This window comes from Eulemur rufifrons, chromosome 15 (genome assembly GCF_041146395.1).
Source record: "Eulemur rufifrons isolate Redbay chromosome 15, OSU_ERuf_1, whole genome shotgun sequence".
Taxonomy (NCBI): domain Eukaryota; kingdom Metazoa; phylum Chordata; class Mammalia; order Primates; family Lemuridae; genus Eulemur; species Eulemur rufifrons.
The window spans coordinates 3544864-3570029 of NC_090997.1; the positions used below are offsets into that span (position 1 = coordinate 3544864).

At 46.5% G+C, this 25166-nt stretch overlaps 2 protein-coding genes across 2 annotated transcripts; one reads left to right on the forward strand and one right to left on the reverse strand.

Moving 5' to 3' along the window:
* Positions 1-7989: 7989 nt before the first annotated feature.
* Positions 7990-13137, reverse strand: LOC138395886 (HLA class II histocompatibility antigen, DP alpha 1 chain). Its single transcript, XM_069488933.1, has 4 exons — positions 12952-13137; positions 8972-9217; positions 8347-8628; positions 7990-8144 (listed from the first exon to the last, which is right to left on the reverse strand). Exons 1-4 carry the CDS (start codon positions 13031-13033, stop codon positions 7990-7992), a joined length of 765 nt encoding a protein of 254 aa, XP_069345034.1. The 5' UTR covers positions 13034-13137.
* Positions 13138-15079: 1942 nt separating this feature from the next.
* Positions 15080-24809, forward strand: LOC138395870 (HLA class II histocompatibility antigen, DP beta 1 chain). Its single transcript, XM_069488899.1, has 6 exons — positions 15080-15220; positions 19750-20013; positions 22665-22946; positions 23484-23594; positions 23925-23948; positions 24250-24809. The coding sequence occupies exons 1-5, from the start codon at positions 15121-15123 to the stop codon at positions 23942-23944; spliced, it is 777 nt and encodes a 258-aa protein (XP_069345000.1). The 5' UTR covers positions 15080-15120; the 3' UTR covers positions 23945-23948; positions 24250-24809.
* The last annotated feature ends 357 nt before the right edge of the window (positions 24810-25166 follow it).

Sequence of the window (25166 nt, forward strand, 5' to 3'; positions counted from 1 at the left end):
ATCTTAGGATATGTGCTGGGCTCATCCACCTGGATGTTCCGTCACTACCTCAAACTCTTGTCCTCAATTTTTCTGTTAGAAACATTTCTTCTCTGCAAACCTTGCTTTTTGCTCAGTGTGCCCACCTGTCATCCTAGTTTAAGAATGCCATCTTCTTTTCTTCAATGAAAGTATTATGTAATTAATAGTTAATAGCTTCAATTACATAGAATGCACAGAAACTGTTCACAGAATATCCAGCATTTCATGTTTTTCCAGTAGGGAGCATTTCTTCACTGAATCCCACTGTCATACCAGGAAATTCATTAGTTTTATAGGGGAAGTGGAATGCTTACAAAAAAGTTGAAAACATCTTATGTCAGTTGTTGTTGTTTTTTTTTTTTTTTTTTTTTGAGACAGTATCTTGCTCTGTCACCTGGGCTAGAGTGCAGTGGCGTCATGATAGCTCATTGCAACCTCAAACTCCTGGGCTCAAGTGATCCTCCTGCTTCAGCTGCCTGAGTAGCTGAGACTACAGGCATGCACCATCATGCCTGGCTAATTTTTTCTATTTTGGGGGGTCTCAAATTCCTGGCCTTAAGCAATCCTCCCACCTTGGCCTCCCAAAGTGCCAGGATTACAGGCGTGAGCAACCTTGCCTGGCCAGTTGTTGACTCTCATAGATGCTCCTTATCAGATTGAAGAAATCCCCTTTTATTTGTAGTTTTCTGAATGAGCTAATGCCTTTTTCTGCATCTATTGAGATAATCATATTATTTTTCTCTTTATTCTTTTAAGATGTGGAATTACGTTGATTTTTGAATGTTAAACCTTCCATTCCTCTCATGGTCGCTGTATTATTCCTTTTTAATTTAATTCCTTTTTGATTTATTGTTGGATTCAATCTTATAATGTTTTGTTAATAATCTTTGTATCTATGTTTGTGAGTGATATGGGTCTATAGTTTTTTTGTAATGTCATTGTTTGATCTTAGTATACTGCACTTATAAATTATTGTGATGTGTTCTCTTCCATTGAAAGAGTTTGAGTAGAATTGGTATTATTATTTCTTTAAATGTGTGATAGAATTAATCAGTGAAACCATCAGACCTGGAATATTCTCTGTGAGAAGGTTTTTACATTACAAAGTCCTTTTCTTTCATTGATTCAGTATCATCTTAAGTCGATTTTGGTCATTTGAATCTCTCAAGAAATGTTTCTATTTCATGTTGTTAAAAGAAAAACTTCATACAAACTAAATTTTGCAGTTTATTTGAGCAACGAACAATTAATGAATCTGGCAGCACTCAAAACTAGAAGAGGTTCGGAGAGCTCCACCCATTTATACCAATGGGCAGGCACCATTTATAGACAGAAACAAGAAATACAGAAACAGCTTGATTGCTTACAGTGCAGTATTTGCTCATTTGCGCACGGTGTGAAGAGGCATTTGCCTTATATGGACGTGGCCTGATCAGCTGGCAGCCTGTGATTGGCTGAAGCCCGATTGCTGTGATTGGCTGAGAATCAGCTATTTGTTACAAGAATATACTCATAATTTTGGTTGCAGTTTGTCTGCATACTAAGCTAGGTTGCAGTTCACTATGTAGATACTCAAGATATGAAGGCATCTTTAGACCTAATTTAATAATGTAAATTGTCAAATTTATTGGCTTCTAAAATTTATTGGCATTTCATTATATTCCTTATGATCTTTGTAATGTCTACATGATCTGTTGTGATGTATCCGCTTTCATTCCTGATACTGGCAATTAGAGTCTTTTCTCTTTTTTGATGCATCTAGCTAGAAGTTTACCAATGTATTGAGCTTTTTAAAGATCTACCATTTCATTTTGTTAATTTTCTCTATTGTTTGTCAATTTTTACTGAATTTATTTCTTCTCTTACTATTAATCTTGGATTTAATTTGCTCTTCTTTTCCTAGCTTCTTAAGATTGAAGCTTAGATCATTGATTTGGGAGCTTCCCTTTGTTCTAATTATATAAAGCTATAAATTATCCTCTAAATACTGTGTCACACAAATTTTGATATAGTGTGTTTCCATATTCATTCAGTTCAAAATATTTTCTAAGTTTCCTTTTGACTCTTGTTTAACCCATTTGCTATTTAGAAGAGTGCTTTTTAATTTCCAAATATTTGGGATTTTCCAGATATTTTTCTCTTATTGTTTTATAATTTAATTCTGTAGTGGTCAGAGAATGATGCTATACCATTTCAACCCTTCCAAGTTTATTGAAAGTTGTTTATAACCCAGCATATGGTCTATCATGTGGGATATTCTATGTGCATCTGAAAATAATATATATTCTGCTGCTGTTGGGTGGAGTATTCTATAGATGTCAATTACATCACATGGGTTGGTCAAAAGTGTTATTCAAATCTTTTATATCCTTATTGGGATTTTTGCCTAATTTTTCCATTGTTTACTGAGAGGACAGTGCTAGAATATTAAAATATAACTGTGGATTGGTCTATTTCTTCTCTTATTTTTACCATTTTTTGTGTCATGTGCTTTGAAGCTTTTTTAATAATATTAGGTGAATACACATTTAGGATTGTGTTATGGGGTCAATCAGAGTGGCTCATGCCTGTAATCCCAGCACTTTGGGAGGCCAAAGCAGGAAGATTGCTTGAGGCCAGGAGTTCTAGGCCAGCCTGGGTAACACAGCAAGACCCTGCCTTTACAAAAAAATGTTAAAAATTAGTGAGGCGTGGTGGTTCATGCCTGTAGTCCTAGCTACTCGGAAGATTGAGGTGGGAGGATCACTTGAGCCCAGGAGTTCAAGGTTACAGTGAGATATGATCAGGCCACTGCACTCCAGCCTGGTGACAGAGTAAGACTCTGTCTCTAAAACAAACAAAAAAGGACTGTATTATGTTCTTGATGAATTGATCCTTTCATTATTATGAACTATCCCTCTTTATCCTTGGTGATATTTCTTATGCTGAAGTTCTATATTTTTTTCTACATTTTTTATATAAATATAGCTACCAGGTTAGGTTCAGTGTCTCATGCCTATAATCCCAGCATTTTTGGGAGGCTGGAAAGGGAGGATTGCTTAAGGCCAGGAGTTTGAGACCAGCCTGGGCAACATAGCTAGACTCTATCTCTAAAGAAAGTAATAATAATATAGTCACCAACATTCTCATGGTTAGCATTATTTCCCCATTCTTCTACTTTTTATGTATCTTTGCCTTCATACCTAAAGTGGGTATAATGTAGACAGCATATAGTTGACCTATACTTTTTTGGTGCAATCTGAAAATCTTTGCCTTTTAATTACAGTGTTTAGACCATGTACATTTAATTCAATTATTAACATGGTCATATTTAAGTCTACCATCTCACTAGTTATTTTCTTTTTGTCCTATCAGGTATTCCCTCTTTACATATTTATTTTGGATTAATTATGCTTACTATTCCATTTTATCTTCTTGATTGGCTTATTAGCTATCCCTCTTTTTTTTAGTAGTTGCTGTGGTGTTTAAAATATTCATCTTTAACTTAATACATTCTACCTTAAAATAATAATATGCCACTTCACATATATAAGCACTATATTTCCATTTCCCCATCCTATTCCTTGTGCTATTTTCATCATACGTTTTACTTATAGGTATGTTTTAACCCCCAAATTACATTATTATAATTTTTACTATAAATAATTATCTTTTTTATTTAAAAATAAGAAACAAATAGAAAACAAACTTTTATATTTATCTGCATTTTTACCATCTCATGCTCTTTTCATTTTAACATCTAGAGAACATTCATAAAAAGACAAAATCCTTGCTCAAATAAGGTATTTTTCTGGGCACAGTGGCTCACGCCTGAAATCCTAACACTCTGGGAGACCGAGATGGGAGGATCACTTAAGGTCAAGAGTTCGAGACCAGCCTGAGCAAGAGCAAGACCTCGTTTCTACAAGAAAATAAAAAAATTAGCCAGGCATGATGGCACATGCCTGTAGTTCCAGCTACCCGGGAGGTTGAGGCAGGAGATCACTTAAGCCCAGGAGTTTGAGGTTGCAGTGAGCTACGATGACACCACTGGACTCTAGCCCAGGTGACAGAGAGAGATTATGTCTCAAAATATATATATATTTTTTTCTTTATGATTAACACTGTTCTTTGCAAACCTTTGATTCAAAGCTCTGCTAATGATAATTTAAGCTCTCTCACATAGAGTGACTCTAGGAGGTGTAAATTGGAATGAATGAGGGCAGTTTCTTTTTTCTTTCTTGGCTGTCAGTTCGTCCTGTGAAAAACATTTCATGGGAAATCGCTCTGGTCAGAATCCGGCCTAGAGAGGGCAACTCAAGGGTCATGAGTGGAATCCACACCTGCCTGAAATCCTGACCCAGACAGACCAAATCTCTCCCTCAGAGACTCCAGTCACTGCGGTCTTCAAGGTACATCCAACCAAAGCTTCATCCAAGTACAATTTCCCCCATTATCCTCTCCCCACACCACGCTGCTCTGTAGTTAGGGGAGAGCCCGGGGCTGAATCAATATTCTCAACCCCTTCCATCCAGGCAGGGTCAGGACCTTCAGTAACTATACCCACAACCCAGCTTAAAACCACACCTTTATAAAAAGTTAGTCATATGGCGACCTGGTCCTAGACTTTTAGCAAGAAAAATTCAGACTCTCTCAGCTTTAAAATATTGAAGAAGTTATTGGTGTCAGGAAGAGGGAAGTGAAGAGTTTTTCAAAGAAGACCAGAGGAGAGGAAACCCAATGAAGGTGTAATCTTTATACTAACTCTACAAAAGTATCAACATGTATCCATTGCCTTCTGTTTGTCAGGAGCTTTATTAAGGGCTGAGTGCTTTAAGGTAAAAAATAAGGACAGAGGCCAGGCACAGTGGCTCACGCCTGTAATCCTAGCACTCTGGGAGGCTGAGATAGAAGGATTGCTTGAGCTCAGGAGTTCAAGACTAGCCTGAGCAAAAGTGAGACCCCATCTCTACAAAAAAAAAAAAAGAAAAAAGAAAAGAAAAGAAAGAAAATTAGCCAGGCCTGGTGGTGCATGCCTGTAGTCCCAGCTACTCGGGAGCCTGAGGCAGGAGGATTGCTTGAGCCCAGGAGTTTGAGGTTGCTGTGAGCTAGGCTGACGCCACGGCACTCTAACCAAAATGACAGAGCAAGACTCTGTCTCAAAAAAACAAAACAAGAAAAACCACACAAGGACAGAACTTGAAGGGTCAGCAGTTAAGTCAGCCATTCGGGTGGAGAGCACTTGTGTTGAGAAGGGAAGTCTCGACTGGGAGTTTGTAGGGCAGCTGGAATTCAGATCTCTCCTACATCCTCTTCTTTTCAGGAATTTTGTCACCTGCAGCAAGACACACACAGTTACTGTCATCCCTGGGTTTAGCACTTGAAGCTCAGACCCACTGTCCTCATTGCCGTTATACCTGATCCCCCGTTTCTCTGCCCTGTTTAGGTCCCGGGGAGACGGTGGTCACCCCTGCATGTGCCCTGGTCCTCCAGGTGAACAGCAGTTAGAAGTCAAGGGATACCCTAAAGGGACCAAATCTCACCCCAAACCCCAGCTGACTTTGGGGGCATCCCAGGCGCTTCAAGTCTCTAGAATATTCTGAGAAGGGAAGGGCCACATTACTAGGCCAGGGCAGAAGCTCAACTCCAGAATGACAGCAATGAAGGAAGGAGAATTGCTCACATTGTGTAAAACTGCTCTTTGAAAGGATTCCCAAACCAAGCATGTTTTCTCATATGACCTCTGGTGAACATCTGACGCTGCTCGGCACTCCCTCCTTCCGGAAATTCTTTACTTCCTTGGCTTATGTGATAGCGTATTCTAATTTTCTCCCTCTCTACTTTTCTCCATTTTCTTTGAATACTTCTCTTTTGATATTTTGTTAATCATGTCTTTGCATTAATTTTGATTTTTTAAGATATTTCATTAAAATGTGGTTTATCTTGATTACTGAGTTCTTTTGGTGCCCCCTAAACTTTACACCTGAGGCAAGTGCTTCCCTCACCTCACCCTCATCTCAGGCTTGCTCTCCACACTTCCTCATAACATCTGACACTCTCTGTTCACTTCATTCTGTTATAATTATCAATTATCATAGAGAGTAATTATAAATGTGTTTGAACAAAGAAAAAGAAAAAAAGAAAGACATGTTCTAGATATTTACACATACTACAATGTCTTGTAATCAAAACACTAGGATACTGGCACAGGAAGAGACAAATAGAACAATGAATAAGAAAGAACTCAGACACAGACCAATCTATTTAATATAAGTAATTAAAAAAATGCAAAACCACCCAGGCGAGGTGGCTCACGCCTGTAATCCTAAAACTCTGGGAGGCCGAGGCGGGAGGATCACTTGAGCTCAGGACTTTGAGACTAGCCTGAGCAAGAGAAAGATCCCATCTCTACTAAATATATATATATAAAATTAGCCGGGCGTGGTGGCGCATGCCTGTAGTCCCAGCCACTCGGGAGGCTGAGGCAGGAGGATCGCTTGAGCCCAGGAGTTTGAGGTTTCTGTGAGCTATGATGATGCCACTGCTCTCTAGTTGGGGCAACAGAGTGACACTCTGTACCCTCCCCCCAAAAAAGAAGGAAAAGGAATGCAAAATAAAACAGCATATTCCTTTATGCACATGAAATTGGCAAAAATTAGAAAACTGGATGTCTAGTACTGATATGAATTTAAGGGCTGCAGAAAATTTCAGGTGCCGCTAAAGGAAATACAGATTAGCATGGCCATTCTGGTGTCCAGATGGGCAGGACTTAGCCAAACTGAGGAGTTACATCCTCAGTGACCCTGCAACCCCTTTCTAGGGAACATACATTCCAGGGATGCAGGTGCGTGGGCACATGCAAGTCCACATGAGAATACGAGGATTGCTTGCAATAGTGGAGGGCCAGCGGTAATCCAGGTATGCCGAGGGGAATACAGACAGGTGGAAGTACAGAGTAGAACACCATGGAACAGTTGGAAGCAATGGATAGAGGTGCAAAATTAGATCTATAATATAATTCCATTTTGGTTAATTAAAAATACATGTACACGAAACAATGCTACGTTATACAGGATACATGCAAATAAAAGGAAACTCATCAAATCCATTAGAATGTTTAACACGGGAGTGGGAATAAGAGGTTAAATCTAGGGCTAGAAGGGAACAAACAAATCAATAGAGAAAACCTGGCGGATCCCATGATGATGGGATGCATGAACTGAGGAGCATGATGGACTTAACCCTTTGCGCCTGTGGTCCAGCACAAATGATGATAATAATGATAATGAAGTAGATATGGTCACCCGCATGGAAGATCACTGGCTAATGGGAAGAGCATTACAGAAACATATAAATATATAAAACATAGTAAGTTTTATGTTAACTAGAAAACTATGGGATCCCAGAAGGGGCATTTTTGTATGAGCTTTGCCATTCAGTGAGTCCAAGCAGAGACGGCAGTCTGTAGGCACCTATTACAGTGTTGTGATTATGTACAGAGATACGGATCTGGCTTCACGACTAGACTCTGGGCTCTTGGCGAGTTTGGACTTGCTCTTTTTCTTCATAAAAGACCAAGTGTGTAGGACAGTTGTTAAGCAAACAATCTTGGATCCTGACTTTCTGGATTGGAACGCTAACTCCACTACTTCCTAGCCGTGTGACCTCGGCCAAGTTGCTTAATGTCTCTGTGTATGTACAAAGATTTAAGTATCACTCTTGTATAACGGTGACAGTAATAGTACCTACCTCATAGAGAATTTGTGAGGATAAAATGAGTTAGTAAGTGTAAGTTCTCAGAACAGTGTGTGAGCATATTAAGTGCTCAGTAAATTATCAGTGTTGCTGTTAGGCAGCTTCGTGCTTCTAACCCATTAAGAGATCAATGTACACTTACAAATTGAGTGTTTCCTCCCTCCCTCACACAGCACAGATCCCAGGCTCCCTCCTGTTGTTCTCTGTATCCTAAGATCCCATCTCTACAATAACTCACAGGGGCCCCTGGGCACGGGGGTCACGACCGGAACGCAGAGCCTTTATGATGAGGACGGTGCCAGCGATGATGCCCACCAGGCCCAGCAGCAGGCCCAGGGCGCAGAGCACGGTCTCCGTCGTCTCAGGCACCTGGACGGGCTCCTCGGCCTCTGCCGGAAGAATGAAGGGGGGGTCAGAAGGTGCAGTGAGGGCGGGCCGGCCTGCGATGTGCGTGAGGGCTGAAGGTTATGGATCGGTTGGTGACGTGTTCACACTCGGGGACGGGCGGGTGGGCAAAGCTGGTGCAGAGGGCACCGGTCCGGGGAGCAGAGGGTGCCAGGGAGATTAGGGAGAGGAAAACGGGCTCCGTACCCCAGTGCCCGAGGAATGGCTCGTCCAGGCCCCAGTGCTCCACCTTGCAGTCATAGACGTCCTCGGCCGAGGGCACAAAGGTCAGGTAGTGGAACTTGTGGAAGTTGTAGTCTGTTCTGGGCAGGAAGAGGCTCTCAGAGACACCCTCAGTGACCGGCTGTCCATTGCGCAGCCACGTGGCGTTAAGCACCGGCGGGAAGAACTTGTCGATGTGGCAGATGAGGGTGTTGGGCTGGCCCAGCTCCACGGGCTCCTTGGGAAACACAGTCACCTCCGGAGGCTCTGGGGGAAAACAGGACCCGGTGAGTCGCCTGTTCTGGGATGAAGCACAGAGACTGCACCTTTGGAGTGCTGTCCACGTCGGGCTCAGACCTTACGGCACCTCTGGGTTCCTGAATCAGAGCCAGGAGTCTCACCCCACCGGCCAACCTCACTAGGCTCAGCCTTTCTCCAGCGTGAGAAGGGACTATGAAGCCCTCGGCTGCACTGGAATAAGCCCGCGGCCACTCAGGGGAAGAGGGTCGCCCAGCCGTGGGCCTCTGGTTCTCCCACTCTGGGCTGGCAGAGGGGCCCTCCCATCCCTTCCCAGTTGGGCTGTAGAGGAAGAAGCAAGGACAGGCAGTACCATTGGCATCCTGGGTGTGGTTGGAACGCTGGATCAGGATCTTCAAGTTGTTGTTCAATATAGCGATGCTAGCCAGCCCACCCTGAGCCTCAAAGGAAAAGGCCTGGGCAAACTCCGGCAGATGCCAGACCGTCTCCCTCTTGTCCAGATCCACGTAGAACTGCTCATCCTCATCGAACTCAAACATATACTCTCCTAATGGGCTATGCTTCTGTACAAACGCAGCAAAAGTTGACACATGGTCTGCTGCATAAAAGTAGAGAAAAGCGTGGCAAAATGTAAGTATGAATATGTAAGTGGTGGAGGCCAGAGAATGAATAAAGATTTATGCACATAAAAGGCAGAAGGAAAGAGGTCAAAGGAAGGACATATGGGGAAAGAGTAACACGAAAAAGGAGACGATGCAGAAGAGACAAGAGCAGTTATAAGGAAATGAGGGAGGAACAAAATGAGAATATCATTGAGAAGTCAAGCTGCTTCCTGGTGTTTGAAAGTCTGGACATCCTGACTGCCCCGAAATAGTAACAGTAACAATAACAAGAGGCCGGTCACGGTGGCTCATAGCATTCTGGGAGGCCGGGGTGGGCGGATTGTTTGAGCTCAGGAGTTTGAGACCAGCCTGAGCAAGAGCAAGACCCGTCTCTACTAAAAATAGAAAGAAATTATATGGACAGCCAAAAATATATGTAGAAAAATTAGCCAGGCATGGTGGCACATGCCTGTAGTCCCAGCTACTCGGGAGGCTGAGGCAGGAGGATCGCTTGAGCCCAGGAGTTCGAGGTTGCTGTGAGCTAGGCTGACGCCACAGCACTCTAGCCCAGGCAACAGAGTGAGACTCTGTCTCAAAAAAAAAAAAAAAAAAAAACAATAACAAGTAACATTTGCTGAACGCTTACTATGTGCCAGGTGTCGTTCTAAATACTTCACATATTTCACTCATTCAATTGTCACAATAACCCTATGAAGCAAATACGTAACATACTGTTTTACAGATCAGGAAATGCAGAGAGGTTAAGCAAACTGCATGAGTTTACACAGTCATTGGTGGAACTAGCAGAGAAGTTTTTGTCTCCCCATAAGATTTCAATTCTTCTAGGACCACAGGTGTAAAATTATCTTTAGAATTATAGGAGCAGGGGAGGCAGAAACTTTATTTTCTTATTACAGAAAAGGGAGAAAAGATAGAAAATCGCGCGAGAGAAGAAAACATCCTTCAAATTTTCGTCCTCTTTACAGTCTTTAAATTTCTGTTTTCTTCTGTGAACATGAAACTGCAGAGTGTATGGCTTTGTTGATAATAGTTTTCATTTTAGGCATATTAAATTCAAGAGTATAGTACAGTTATTTTGGCATTGGTTCCAAACTTTTTTCTTAATTTAGGTTTTTATTTTGTTTTTGATGGAACTACAAATTGTTGCAGAGTTCAAAACACCTGCGGGATTTAATTTATTTTTTCTTAGGTCTTTATTAGTTTGCAAGAAGAAGCAAAGATAAAAGGATAAAAGCAAATATCATCATTAAATACAGCAATGAATATATGAGAGCTTCTGGTTTAGAATGATAGATGAATAAGAGTGCAAACGGACTTCAGGCCACCACGCCTGGCCTCTAATTATTTTTAGTTGACAAAAATTGTGCATATTTATTGTGTACAACATGTTTTGAAATATGTATACATAATGGAATGGCTAAATCAAGCTAATTAACATATGCATTACCTCACAGCCATTTTTTGTGGTGAGAACACAAATCCACTCTCTTAGTGATTTTCAAGAATACAATACATTGTTATTAGCTATAGTCACCATGTTGTACAAGAGAACTCTTGAACTTATTCCTCCTATCTAAATGAAATTTTGTATCCTTTGGCCAACATGTCCCCAACCCACTGCAATCATCTTGATTCCATTAATTTGAATGGGTAATAAAAGAAGATAGTGGGATTGGGAGAAGATATTGAGTTCAGTGTAGGACATATTGCATTCAGAATACTCAAAAGTCATCTAAGTAGAAATGACACATAGACAGTTGTATACGATGGCTCATCTCAGGAGAGGCGTTTGGCCCAGAGAACTGAGAGCCATCAGTGGCAGGTGAAGGCTAGATGAACTTTTCCAGGAAGAGTGCAAAAAATAAGACTTGCAGAGAGCAGCAGATATAGCTCTGGGGAACATGATAATTAAGTGGCATTTTCAAAGGAAAATATGGAGGATCCAGAAAAATATGAGAAAAATAAGGACAGAGTAAGTTAAAGGAGGATCTTTAAAAAAAAGTTCCAATAAGAAACCAGAAAAAGGCCGGGCATGGTGGCTCACACTTGTAATCCTAGCACTCTGGGAGGCCGAGGCGGGCAGATCACTCGAGGTCAGGAGTTCGAGACCAGCCTGAGCAAGAGCAAGACCCCGTCTCTACTAAAAAATAGAAAGAAATAATCTGGACAACTAAAAACACACATAGAAAAAATTAGCTGGGCATGGTAGCGCATGCTTGTAGTCCCAGCTACTCGGGAGGCTGAGGCAGTAGGATCGCTTGAGCCCAGGAGTTTGAGGTTGCTGTGAGCTAGGCTGACACCACGGCACTCCAGCCCCAGCAACAGAGTGAGACTCTGTCTCCAAAAAAAAGAAAAAAGAAAAGAAACCAGAAAAAAGTGGATTACAGTGCAAATATTATCAAGAACTCAAGTCAGAGAGATACTGAGGTACCCACTGGATTTGATCTTACATAGAGGTTCCTGACAGCTAAGACACAAGTATGCTCAGTACTGTATTGGAGACAAAACTCAGAAGTTTAGCTACAAGGGTAGGATGCAGAGTGAAGGCAAAGTTGTTTTGTATTGGTTGGTTCATATTTATGTTTTTAGGATAAAGAATATGTTTATATGTTGAGAGAGAAGGAACAAGAGGGGAGGGAAGCACTGCAGATACAGCTGAGTTAATTAGTAATATCTACCAAGGATCCTAAAAAGTATCATATCTATGTGATGATATGTTCATTACGGTGTATATTGTAGTACAAAGTGACCATCAGGGCACTAGGTAAGTACTCCTGGTTCTCCCCAACCTCCTTTTTACTTCTTCACACCCTTGGACCCCACACCTTAAATAAAGTTACCTGGGGGCCAGGGTGCATCTTTTATGTTATAAATTCTAATCCTTCACATCACTAGATTTTTGGATGACAATATCATGCCCAGGCTTGATGCCCGCTGATGTCAGCCACAGAAGAAAGTGTATTCATCACCATTTATAATCTCTGGCTGAGTCCTTGTGGTTATCCAAAATCTGGGCCTCCCAGTGGTCCCCTGGGTCTTCAAGACCTGAATCACAAGGTGAACAAAAACATGCAACACTGCTGTCCTGAGAAAGGAAGCTTGTGGGCCACCCACAAAGACCAGGGAAGGGTCCTCGGGTCCTGGGAGACAGGAAGAGTACAGGAAGACTCCTAGCACCTGCTCTCCTAGCCTCCAGCACACGGAGCCCATAACTCTGGGTCCCTCAGAAGCAGCCACACAGAGCAGAGGCTGGGGATCCAGGAGAGATATGAGGGGAGCGGGGTCCCTGCAGGGCTGGGCTAGAAAGTCACTGTGTGCAGAAGTCTGGGGAGTATGATCATCAGAATTGGGTCTGGACGTAAACCTTGGCTCTTCGACTTGGTGTGTAACCTTAGATAATATATTAATCTTTTTGACCTTCAGTTTTTTCACCTCTAAAATGGAGGTAATAATATCTTCATTGAAGGTCCTTGTGAAATGTAAATGGGAAAGAAATTAAACAGGTGTCTAGTAAATTGTGGCTGCTATTGCTATTATTATCATTGGACCAAGAAGGACCAATGGTAAACCCCACACTAGGGAAAGAAGAGAGAAAACGGACATAGAAGAAAATAAATCAACGAGTCCTAAAATCTCTAATTCCTGAAACAGTTCACGGTGGCCTGCCCCCACCTCTCGCTCGATGCTCCCACACCCCCCTGGCTCTCACCCTTGATGGCCCCAGCTCCTTGCAGACGCAGCAGGAAAGCCAAGGAGAGGGCTCTCAGGATCACAGCTCTGCTCTGGAACATTCTCTCTTCAGGGAACACGTTGTGGGGTCTGCAGTTGACGACTGTGAGTAGAGGAACAGTAATGAGGCACTGAGGCAGGCTGGGGGCAGACAAGAGTTCTGAAATTGTGGGTTTCTGTCACCCGAAAATGCCCAAACTGGGTGGAGAGGAATCAGCATGGCTAGGCTTAACCAATCAGAGAAATAACAGAACTGACATAATCTGTTGCTGGGTAGAGCGAACACTGGAAGGGCCGGGGAGAATTTTCAGGGACCAGCATGGGCAAGGGAACCCTGATTCATAGTTCATTTTCAGAGTTAGAGAAAGAGGCTCTACAAGACAAGTCACACATTCTTCTGATGCCAAATGTTTTATATAATTCCCTTCATTCCTCACACCTACCCCCATCCTGGACATTCAGATGATCTTTTTGTCCACTATTTATTTCTAAACTATTTAAAGTTATTTCATCAAGTTACAAAAGTATTCTGCTGGTATTTAGGGACAAATGCACTAGCTGATTGAGAATATAATTGATCTTTATTCAGGCCCACCTGCCTGAGATATCTACTCTTATTTACTCTTTTATGTAGAAGTTTTATAGTTTCACCTTGTAGGTTTTAATTAACTTGAATGAAGTTTATGTTTAGTATGTTTCTATTCTTGGATACCTTTGCTAGTATTATTAATGTCCATTCTAAATATAAATTACAGACCAGGCACAGTGGCTCATACCTGTAATCCCAGAATGTTGGGAGGCCAAGATGGGAGGATCACTTCAGCCCAGGAGTTCGAGACCAGCCTGGGCAGCATAGGAAGATCCTCATCTCTACAAAAAAATCACACCACTAGCTGGGCATGGTGGTGCATGCCTGTAGTCCCAGCTACTCAGGAGGCTCAGGTGGGAGGATCACTCGAGCCCAGGAGTTTGAGATTATAGTCAGCTATGATGATGCTGCTGCATTCCAGCCTAATTGAAACCTTATGCTATATAATTCTTTTTTCTTGCCATTTCACATGCTAGCATTTTATTTACATTTTAATATCTATATAAAGAAATGTTGCCAGTTGACATTTTCTTTGTTAGAATTGGTGATCTAACAGAATCACATTTGTAAGTGTGTAATATTCTTTGAAAGTTTAGAAAAATATTCACTATTAATACAAGAGAATCACATGCTTTGGAGGAGGTAGGGTCTTTGATGATTTTTTTTCATTTCCTTCCTAGTTTACAGGTCTTTTTACATACCCTGTGAACTTTGCGTTTCCAAAGCAATCTCAGATCTGTTCATCTAGTTTGACCTTCAATGCATTGCTGTAAAAGCAGATTATATCATCCAGAATTGAAGACAAAGAATCGAAGGCCAAATGAGGCAATGAACTTAAAGTTGCATTCTTACTTGGTAGTACAGCTAGTATGTCCATACTCTCAGGTGAAAGGTCCCTAGACTGAGCCCTGCCAACCCTAATGACAGTCCTGTGGAAGGACCCCATGTCCCCTGCACATCTCAAGACGAACAGACCTCTGGGAGAAAGAAAACATGGATGGATGCTGATCCTTAACATGCCCTTGAGCAAAGGCAGGACAGACTCCAGGTCTCATTTTGAGGTCTGGGATGGGCACTCTAATCACTTTAAATCATGTCACTGAATGACGCTTTACACACTGAGATAGATCTCGTTCCACCCCATGTCATGTCCTGTGCGTGTGTGACGTGGGACAGGGTTGGGGGAGTGACGGTCCCCATAGATGTGCCAGCAGAATGTTTGAGATCACCTTCAGAGGCAAGAAAACACAGCATCTCCCACAACCTCATGACTTTCCCACCTGTCGTTAATAAAATGAGGATCACTGTCCTCCATCTGTCATCTTCCCTGCATCACACACTTGTCATTGTCAGACCTTTCACACCAACCGTCTGCCCAGTGAGTGATGACTCATACAAGGCTCAGTGCCTATTGGTTCTTTTTCTCAGAGTCTGCCCAATCCCAGGGCCACCTGAGACCATTTGGTTCATGGTCTCTAATATTTCAGACGGGAGCTCCATTTACTGAGTCCTTCTTTTCCTGACTGCAACTCTCCACATTCTACCACCCTTTTCAGCTCCATGATGGTCCTGCAGGTGCCGGAGGGCCCCTGGACAGCGGCTCTGACGGTGTTACTGGCGGTACTGCTCAAGCCCGTGGTCCAGGGCAGGGCCACTCCAGGTAAGCACAGAGCAACTACTGCTGGAGTTCTGTCTCAGCGAAAACAACTAGGAGACTTTCTCTTTCAGGGACCAGACTCTGAGACAGGCCAGCGTCCTCCCTGGCCAGCTAGAGGAGCAGACTCACCCCATAGGGCAGGTTGGCGTCCTGCAGGCCCGTTCCCTCTCCCAGGGACACAGGCATGCGAGTTGGGCAGAGGTGCCAAGTGGTAGGCATGTCTGTCTGTGGTGGAAAATGGGGCCAAGAGGTCTGGGATGACATTGGAGGGACCAGGTTTCCACAGAGAGAGGCCGGCAGGTTTCAGCCTCTGGGCATCCCGGCATCTGTATCACAACCTTGAGGGGACTCGGGCAGGGAGCCCTTAGCTGAGGGCGTCTGGGCTCGGAGGAGCACTGTGCCCATTCGGTGCGCAGGAGGGGGCCTTCCATTCCCCTGGGCAGAGCGGGGCCCATGCCCCGACAGTGGCGGCAAGAGGGGAGGAAGGGGCGCGACAGCCTCTGCTTCCAGGGCCTGACAGCGCTCTGGTCGAAGGTGTTTCTCCCAACCTTCCCAGGACCTGGTTAGAGAACCAGGCTGGGCTGAGACTCCTAGCAAGAACCAGAGGAGGACGGGTAGGCGTGTGCAAGAGGCTGAGTGCGGGTTATCAGACAGCCAAGGCAGCGGCAACTGAGGCAAGAGCCTCTTCCTCACGCTGCCTCCCTGTGGCTGCTGCAATATCGTGGCTTCTACAGTCCTGGTTCCCTCTCAAGATGCTTCTTAACTTTCTAGTCCAAATTCACAGCAACAGCAAGAGAGGAAGGGCTGTGAAGTAGGAGCCTTAGTTTCCCCTTTCCCGCATAGATCCTCCCTCTCTTACACCCCTCCACAGCCCTCCTGGGACAGAGGAAGGCTGCACTGTCCTCGCTGCGCTTTCCCCTGTTCCAGGGGTAACAGCACTGGCATCTCGGGTACAGCCATCAGCCCCAAGGCCCCCCGCCCCCACCGCAGGTCCCTTGGCTGAGAAGGGCAGAGACTTGCACGTGTGCTCACAGACGGTGCTGAGAACTCACTAGCAGGATGGCTCAGCTGTGGGGACCATGCCCTCGGAATCCTGGGAAGTGGACAGGGATGGGGCTGGGAAGAGAGGAGGCCAGAGCAGAGTCTGATGACACTGCATAGTGCCCAGCAGGAGGCGAGGGGACAAAGTGCCAGCATCCCATAGTCAGAGCTGTCCTGCAGGATAAGGGGCAGCCTCAGAGCCACCAGGGAAAGCCAGAGGCAGGGCGATCACACAGCAGAGGGGTGCGTGTGGTGGTGGGCAGTGAGCGGGCTGGAGGGCAGAGGGTGGTTTGAGATGTGCAGGAGGAATGAGATGAGGACGTGCAGGCCTGGGACAGGGACTGAGGGTGGGTTGCCAGGCACCCTGCTCGGGGAGTGTGGGTAGCGTGGGCGGGGCAGATTCCACGCTTCCCTGCCTGCTCCACACAGATCCTCAACCGCACACAGGGCAGGAGAGAAGAGGCCTGAGGGGCCAGGCTTTGGCTGGAAGGGGCTGGGCTAGAAAAGCTTGGTTGACACAACCCGACAGGGGCATTATGGACAGAGCAGATGGACTGGAAGAAACCAGAATCGTGCAGGGGACATCCTTTTGCTTCTGACACACTTTTAAAATGGGCTTTTCGAGGCTGAGTTCCCCCATCGCCACACCCACTACCCGGGGCTGTAGGGCCATGCCCCAAGTCCTCCTGTCGCACCAGCTGGCACTTGCAGAAGATCCCTGTGCATTGGGGTCTTCGTGTCCTTTCTCTTCTGTCATTTTCTTCCTCCAAGTAGAATTACCAGGACAAAAGAGAGGCCAGAAGATACAGTCAGCAAATAGTCAACACAAACTTTTCAGTGTCAAGGTCTGGTCCACCTGGCAACTGTCCTTGAGACTTTCCAGTAGCCCCTGAGCTGAGCTAGTTCCTCCCTCCCGCGCATTTCTTAGACTTTCGCACATATTGAAACAGATCACACGGTGTAAAGGGGAAGGGAACTGACATGTATTGAGCAGAGCCAGACACAATGCTACATGTTTTACATATGTTAACGCATTTCATTCTCACAATACTATTGCAAGGTAAACGGTGTTACTACTAGTAATGTTAATATTTTACATTTCAAGAAACGGAGACTTAGAAGGCGATTTCTTGGCCAAGACTATGTAGCTATAAGTTGTAGTCCTGGGACTGGAATCCAGACCTGCAATGTGTTCTTTGTCTTATATCATGTTGCCTCCATGATATCCTCCTGCAATTTTTAAAATATACTTTGTTCTGAATGAGAGATGAATTCACATAGATCAGTGGTTTTCAAACTGTGCTCTGGGTCATTCAACTGTCAAGGGTTCCACAGACAGGATAGTTTCTTAAACACACAGAAAAATGATTTTAAATTACACAATAAAACCACCGATTACTTATGTCTGCTCTGCAGGTAACTTTTCCATTTAAAAAGCTAAATAGTGCCATAAATAGTTTGAAAACTGTTATTCTTGAGTGAAAAATGTTCCCTTTCTGATAAATGAGGAGGAGAAACGAGGACTAGCAGAGTAAAATCACAGGATGCACGTTGAGAGTGGGCAGTTACTAGGGAGGGCAGAGGGGAAGGAACGTGGACAGAAGGCGGCTGCGGTGACGGGCCTGGGAGATTTGGGGGCTGGGGCCCAAGGCACCAGCGGAACAGGCAGGTCAGGATACCTGAGTCTAGAGACGGATCCGGCCTTTGCAATGACACTGTACACTAAGGAAACACTCTCCTGTCCCCGAGGCTAGTCACACCCCTTCTCCACCATCCTCTGCCGCTTGTTGTTCAGCTGCTAATGAGGGGTGAGGTGGGACCTAATTCCCCAAAGGAACCCATGTTTTTCAGGCCATCACCATGGTGACAGAGGTAGCAGACAGATCACCTCTGAAACCACCTCCTTCTTGCTCCTGGAAACCCCAGGTTTATTTTCTTCTACCCTCAGGAAGGCTCCCCAGTATTTGAAGCTAGAGGAGACAGTGTGCCTGCCTCTACGGTTTGGGGCTCCCCATCCAGGGGTGGGGAACCTGAGGCCTCAAGGCCACATGTGGCCACCAAGTGCAACCCATGACCGAATCCAAACTTCACAGGACAAATCCCTTTATTAAAAGCATTTGTTCTGAAAAACTTGGATACAGTGAAAAGGATCAAGGATCCAGAGGCCTAATTTAAAATCTTAAATTAGGCTTTAACCTTTCCCACTCCCTCTCAGTCTCCCCCGACAGTGCGAACCAGGTGAGCATCCCCTGTAAAAGCACACGTGCAGCAGCGCCACACCTGCGCACTAAATGTGCTCTCCGAGTGTGTGACTGATCGTGCCTAGCACTGACATGTCTGAAATTCTGTGTGATGAAGTAACAGAGACTGCTATTTTAAAAACATGCCTCATAAACTTTTTGGAGTTCCCTCTAACGTTCCAGGAACATCAATTATTTTATTTCTTGGTTCATTCATTCACTAATAGGGAAAAATTGACTGAGCTATGTTAGATACCGAACATAGAAGAGAGGAACGTCTCAGCTCAAGGTGTTAATTTGTAGAGGATGAAACATATGCAAAACCATCATCACACCACTTCAATTTCCCCGATGTAACCGGGCACAGAGCAGGCCTAAGCACACAGGGCTGTGCTGGGTCACTGCTCCTTCTGTGGACACCTGCGCCTGCAGGCACTGCTGGTGGCTGTCCCTAGCAAGAGGAGCACGTGGCAGAGGCTGCCACATTCCTCTGTATGAAATTACACCACCAATGCCGATAAACACAAGGGATCCCCCGCCATTGGTCTCTGTGTGTTGTGGTGACTTTTCACACCTCCCGAGATCCATTCTTTCTATAGCCATGTTTGAAAAGTGCAAAGACAACATTAACTTCCAGGCTAGAAAGTCTCTTATATACCAAGCTTTAAGAAAGTTTTAAGAAATGCATTGCTACATTTGCAGCGTGGAAAAGGAGAGCAAATTGAGGCATAGTCAAGATACTGGCAGAGAAGAGAGCTCCTGGCTGTGGGAAAGGGAAAGAGAAAAATAAGGGATGGCTTGGTGGAGGCGGTGACACTTGTGTCCCTATTGTCACCAGGATGGAAACGTCAGGCAGGGCTTGGGACAGAGAGAACAGGGCTGCCCTCCTTGTCCCCAGCTCCTCCCCGCCCCAGTCCCCACCCGACAGGAAATGTCTCCCCTCTCCTCCTCCAGGTGCCAGCAGAAGTGACCACTTTCTCCTCAGGGTGCCCACCCCTCTCTAATGACACTGAACCACCCCTGAGCAGGGAGTCCCATTGCGACTCAGCAAATCCTCTCATTTCATGGGGCCACTGAGGCCTAGGAAGGTTGTGTGGCCGCCTAAGATGGCCTAACTCAGTATCAGGAAAAACAGTGCTTTAAAATCCAAACAGTCCAATCCAGAGTGGGAAGATTTGGGCAGAAGAGTTAATACTGAGAGAGACAGAGGTGGGACGTGGCGCGGGGGCTCAGCGCCGTCCCGCCCCGCAGAGAACTACGTGCATCAGTGGCAGCCGGTGTGCTACGCTTGGAACGGGACGCAGCGCCTCGTGGAGAGACACATCTATAACCGCGAGGAGTTCATGCGCTTCGACAGCGACGTGGGCCTGTTCCAGGCGGTCACAGAGCTGGGGCGGCCAATTGCTGAGTCCTGGAACAGCAAGAAGGACCTCCTGGAGCAGAAGCGGGCCGAGGTGGACAGGGTGTGCAGACACAACTATGAGCTGGACGAGGCCGTCACCCTGAAGCGCCAAGGTGAGGCCTCGGGCCGGGGCTGGGGCAGCCAGGGGACCCAGGTCCAGATGGCAGGGAGACCTAGGCCTCCTCAGGGGCCGTCGCGGGGGGCGGGAAGGGGCCTTGGGGGCTGAGGATGATGGGGGCGCCCAGCCAGGCGGGAGGCTTGTCCCGGGAGCGAGGCCTGACCTGGGCCGAGCACAGAATGAGGGGAGATGGAGGCAGACAGATCCTCAGGCCTGGCAGCCGACCTGGCGTGGGCTGAGGGAAACCAGGAGACAGGCACACGTGCAGGGCTGTCCTGTGGAGAAGGAGACAGAGCTGGTACCCCAGGCACAGCGGGCCATGCAGAGAGGAGACTTGGGGGACTTGGCGAGTTGGTGGCGCTTGTGGGAACAGAGGACGCCTAATGGACAGTGTAGGGGGGGGGTCTGGAGCCAGGGAGGACAGCTGGGCTCCAGGAGACCATCTGGGGACAGGGGATCCCGTGGGAAGAGGGCAAAGGCCTGGATCCTGGGAACTGGACGTGGTGATGTGGCTAAGAGAGCACAGCCTGGGAAGGAGACCAAAAAGCAAGGGCGCTGTGAGGAGCACCCGGGCAGAGAAGTGTCCTGGAAGCTGAGGCAGAGAAGGTGACCTGGGCAGCACAGTAGACAGCGGTGCCGTGACTTAGGGAGGCCGAGCAGACAGAAGCTGCAAGGTGGGCTGGGAAACCAGGGAGGCCTGGGGAGAGCGGTGGGGGAAGATGAGGGTGGGTGTGGGGCATCAGGGCCTCTGGGCTGGGGTATCTGTCTTGGATTCCGCGTGGCTGGCACGGAGTGGTGGAGCTGAATGGTGCTGTTCCTTCAGGAAGTCTGAGTGTGAAGGGAAGAAGAGGCGTGTGCAGAGTCAGGAGGACGTTTCAAGGATGGGCGAGAGGAGCACTGGCTTCTCCTGTCACCCTGTAGGGTGGGGGAGCCTGGTGCAGGGAGCCGAGGAGACCTGAGTCAATGGCAGTGTCGGGTGGGGCGTGAGACTTGGGCAAAACAAGGGCCTTGTCGGAGAGAAAAAGGAAAGCATAGAGGGGGGTGAAGGGAGGGATTGGGGAAGTCACACCTCTCATTTCTCTTCCTGGGGAGGTAAGTGGAAGGTAAGGTCACGTGCTAAGAGTGAGATGGTGGACAAATTGGGTAGGGATAGGGAGAATGACATGGGTTAGGAAAGTTGCCGAAGTAATTAGTTGAGAGAAGTGTCCAAAGAAAACTTACGTGGACCCGGCTCGCTGGTTCACACCTGGAATCCTAGCACTTTGAGAGGAAGAGGCAGGAGGATTCTTTGAGACCAGGAATTCAAGACCAGCCTGGGAAACATAGCAAGACCCCATTGGGATTGAGCCTGAGCTCCAGCGCCCCCTGGAGGTCTCTTAGGTATGCCCAGCTGACCAGCGCCTGGCAGAATATTGAGCAAAGCACGTCCCATGGAATGTTCTGGGACTTTAAAATAGACACCGAGGTGCACCCCCTGATGTTTATGACTCCCTGTGGGGCAGAAATGAAATGTGATCCCCAATCGGGATTCAGACATGAGTTGAATGGTCTGAAGGACTTGGAGTTTATAGAGGTGATTGAACTAGAGTGAAAACACAAGGCGCCTCTAAAGTCCAATCACACTGAGCGGAAAAGCCTGGCGACTGGGATAAGTCTGGACAGAACGCAGAAATACCACAGGGGTAAAGGTTGTGGGTTAGTTCCAGACTGCACTTGTACCTGGCCCAGCCCCATCAGGGTATTTGTGTCTCTGGGAAGCAGAAAGTAGAAAGGAAAGAACTCAGTGAGTAAGGACCGAGAAGCTCAGATTCGGGAACCTCCTGTGAATGGGCTGTTCTCTGGGGCAGTTGCATCTTTTCTGCCTTCTGGAGAGGAAAGGGTGCTGGTGGCAGAGACCCGAAAGACAAACTGCAGGCGGCAGCATGGAAATTGACCCACAAGCTGCCCAGGAGCGAGGAGGACGAGGAGGACGGGGACAGCAAATGGAGAGCGGCCCAGGTGCAGGCATCGCCTGGTCATCTGTGGGTCCCGCAGGACAGGAAAGACGGTTCCCAGAGGAGGAACTTGGAAAAGGACGGGATTTCCACTAATCAAGCATGTAGGGGCTCAAAACACTGAGTTTGGGAATATTACTGTAAAAATGAAGATTTTGAGTTTTTGTAGGAGAGGCAGGAAGATACATAGGTTATTTGCAGAATAAATCATGTAAAGCTCACTTCATTTTATTTTCTATGAATTAATAGACCAAGAGAATGACATTGTCTGTATATGTTAATTTCAAGAAATAGAGCAAATTTTGCATACTTTACATCAAGATAGAACATTAAAAAGATAGGTAGTTTCACAGCTAATTAAATATTCTTTGTCCAAAGACTGTTAATCAATTGCTTACAGTTTAAAATTTCTCCTAAATCTGCTACAAAGTACTCTTTATGTCTCTCTATTTTCTTCAATACTTATTATTTTATTGAAGATTCTGCATGCTCTATTTGAGAGTCTATTTTTCTTTTCGGTACCACCCTTATCTGACATACTAATCACATCATTCATGTTTTAAGCATCTACCAATGGATTCCATAATGAACATGTCTAATAAATAATAATGATCTCAAATGCTACTCTGTTTTTTTTCTTCCCCACTCCTAGTCCAGCCTAAAGTGAACGTCTCCCCCTCCAAGAAGGGGCCCCTGCAGCACCACAACCTGCTTGTCTGCCACGTGACAGATTTCTACCCAGGCAGCATTGAGGTCCGGTGGTTCCTCAATGGACAGGAGGAAACAGCTGGGGTCGTGTCCACCAACCTGATCCGGAACGGAGACTGGACCTTCCAGATCCTGGTGATGCTGGAAATGACCCCCCAGCAGGGAGATGTCTACACCTGCCAAGTGGAGCACCCCAGCCTGGACAGTCCTGTCACCGTGGAGTGGAGTGCGTTGCTCCCTGATGACCCCTCCAGACCCCGCCTCTGAGGAGCAGGGACTCTCTGGCTCTGGGGCCCACTCATCTTGGCTCTGTGCCTACACCCTGGGCCATATCCGCCCCATCTTTCTTCTACACCAGCCCCCGAGTGTAGTTTTAAGCTGGTGGCCATGGGAACTTGCCTGTCCCTGGCCTAGGGGATCTTGAGGATTCATAGTTCTCCCTTGTCGTCAGAGAATCCAGGGAATCAGATACCTTCCTGAATTGCCCTCCCCCACGGGACTGTTCTCTTCTTTCTGCCTCTCAGCCTATTCTTAGTTATTTTAAGAGGCAACTGCCAGAGTCAGCATCTGTCCCCCTGCCGAGGTCACACCCTAAGTTCCAGAATTGAGGGGGTGGGTCTCTCTAAATTTCCTCCTTATCCGAGGTGTGAGCCCTCACCGTCCTCGTGCTGATATTCTACATCAGGCTCCGGGGTCTCAGACAGGACCTGAGCAGGGGTGCCGCAGGTGGAGGTGAGACTGACCCCGGGTCTGTTCTTCCCAGAGGCACAGTCGGATTCCGCCCGGAGCAAGACCCTGACGGGAGCCGGGGGCCTTGTGCTGGGGCTCGTCACCTTTGGGGTGGGCCTATTCCTGCACTGGAGGAGCAGGAAAGGTGAGAAGCCCGCGAGGTGCCTGGGACTTGCCTTTCCCCTGCCTTACCCACCTTCCCTGCTGAGGGGCTGAGACACAAAACAATGCCAGAGACTTCTGGAGCCCACTGACATCGGATGATGGGGAGCGGGTCGGGGAGCAGAGGCGGCCCGTAGGGAGGGGGAGCCCCGGGCTGGGATCTTAGCACAGTGAGACTCAGGGGATCCCCTCTACTCTGCCCGTCAGGGCGTCCATCGAGTGACGGACAATGGAACATGAGATGGGAAAGTTTCTCTAATTGTCTAAGGTGCTTTTGATGGTTAATCCATTCCCTTCCCTCTTTTCATTTCAGGCCAACGAGGCTCTCCGTAAACAGGTAGTGTTCCTGCTTCAGTGTCCTTGAGGGCGAGGGTTGCAGAAGGACCTGTGCTTTCTCTGCACTGCGATGCTGAGGTCCCTCCTGGGAAGACAGTCTCAGGCCTGAAAGTCTCTGTCAACCTCAGCCCTCGGGCGAGTGTGGGGAAAGGGCATGACTCTGCTCCACCGGTGAGGGAGGCCGAGATAAACTCTGCTCTTAATCAGGCCCAGTCTCCGTCTCTCACCGTAATTTTTCTCTCCTGGGACTTAGAGGCAGCGAGGTCAGCAACCTGGGTAACGTTTGTCTTTTACTCCCACAGAGTCCCTGACCTAACCTGAAAAACTACATGTGCCTTGGAACAAGCGTTTTTCTGTGTTTCTTAGTCCTGGAGGCTGGCTCTGGGACAGACCCCCAGCTTCCCAAGAGGATGTTGCTGCCAAGTATTTGCTCTGAAGCCAGTTTCTCTGGTTCTGCTGTTTGATTCAATGCACGCTTGCTCTCATGGGCCTCCAACCAAGTTCCCTTCTCCTTAGCCCCATAAATAATAAAAACCCACATTATTGTTTGTTTTAAGAATATGCACCAAGTCATCTCTGCCATTGTTTTTCTCTGAGGGTTTGGTAAACAGTAGGAGTTATGAAGAAATTCGCTGCTGGTTACTCGTAGGCAAGAAGGAAAACATGAAAATGGGGATGGATATCTTAACTGTTGAGAAGTGGCCAGTTGGACATGGACTTCTGACTTACTGTATCTCAGCGGGCTGCCCCATAGCCGTGTTTGGTCCCTTCGTGCATTTAGGTCCAGGACCATTATTCCTGGTTATTCAGTGGGGAACAGACTGTGAATCTGGGTTGTATGACCCGTATTTACATAGCACTGACTCAGCATATAACTTATTAAAAGCAAGTACCAAACATGGCTTGGCCTTTTCAGTGACTCAAACAGTGGAGACTTATCCTCTAAGTCTGCATGCATCCGCCCACCTAGCCCTCCTGTCCTAATTCCCACAGTGGGAGTGCATCCACGTTGATAGAAGACCAAACCAATATGGGTAGCACTCTTTCAAACACAGGTCTTTGTTTTAAAATCCAACATTATGGGTTGGGGTTTTATCTTAAGTTATCTTTAAGTCAAGATAAAGGACTTGGACTAAGCTTTCCTTTTGTGGAGAGTGTGGGTTCTTACCTCCTGGTGCACACAGTGAGCGCTCAGCAGCTCCCTGACGCAGCCGGTCGA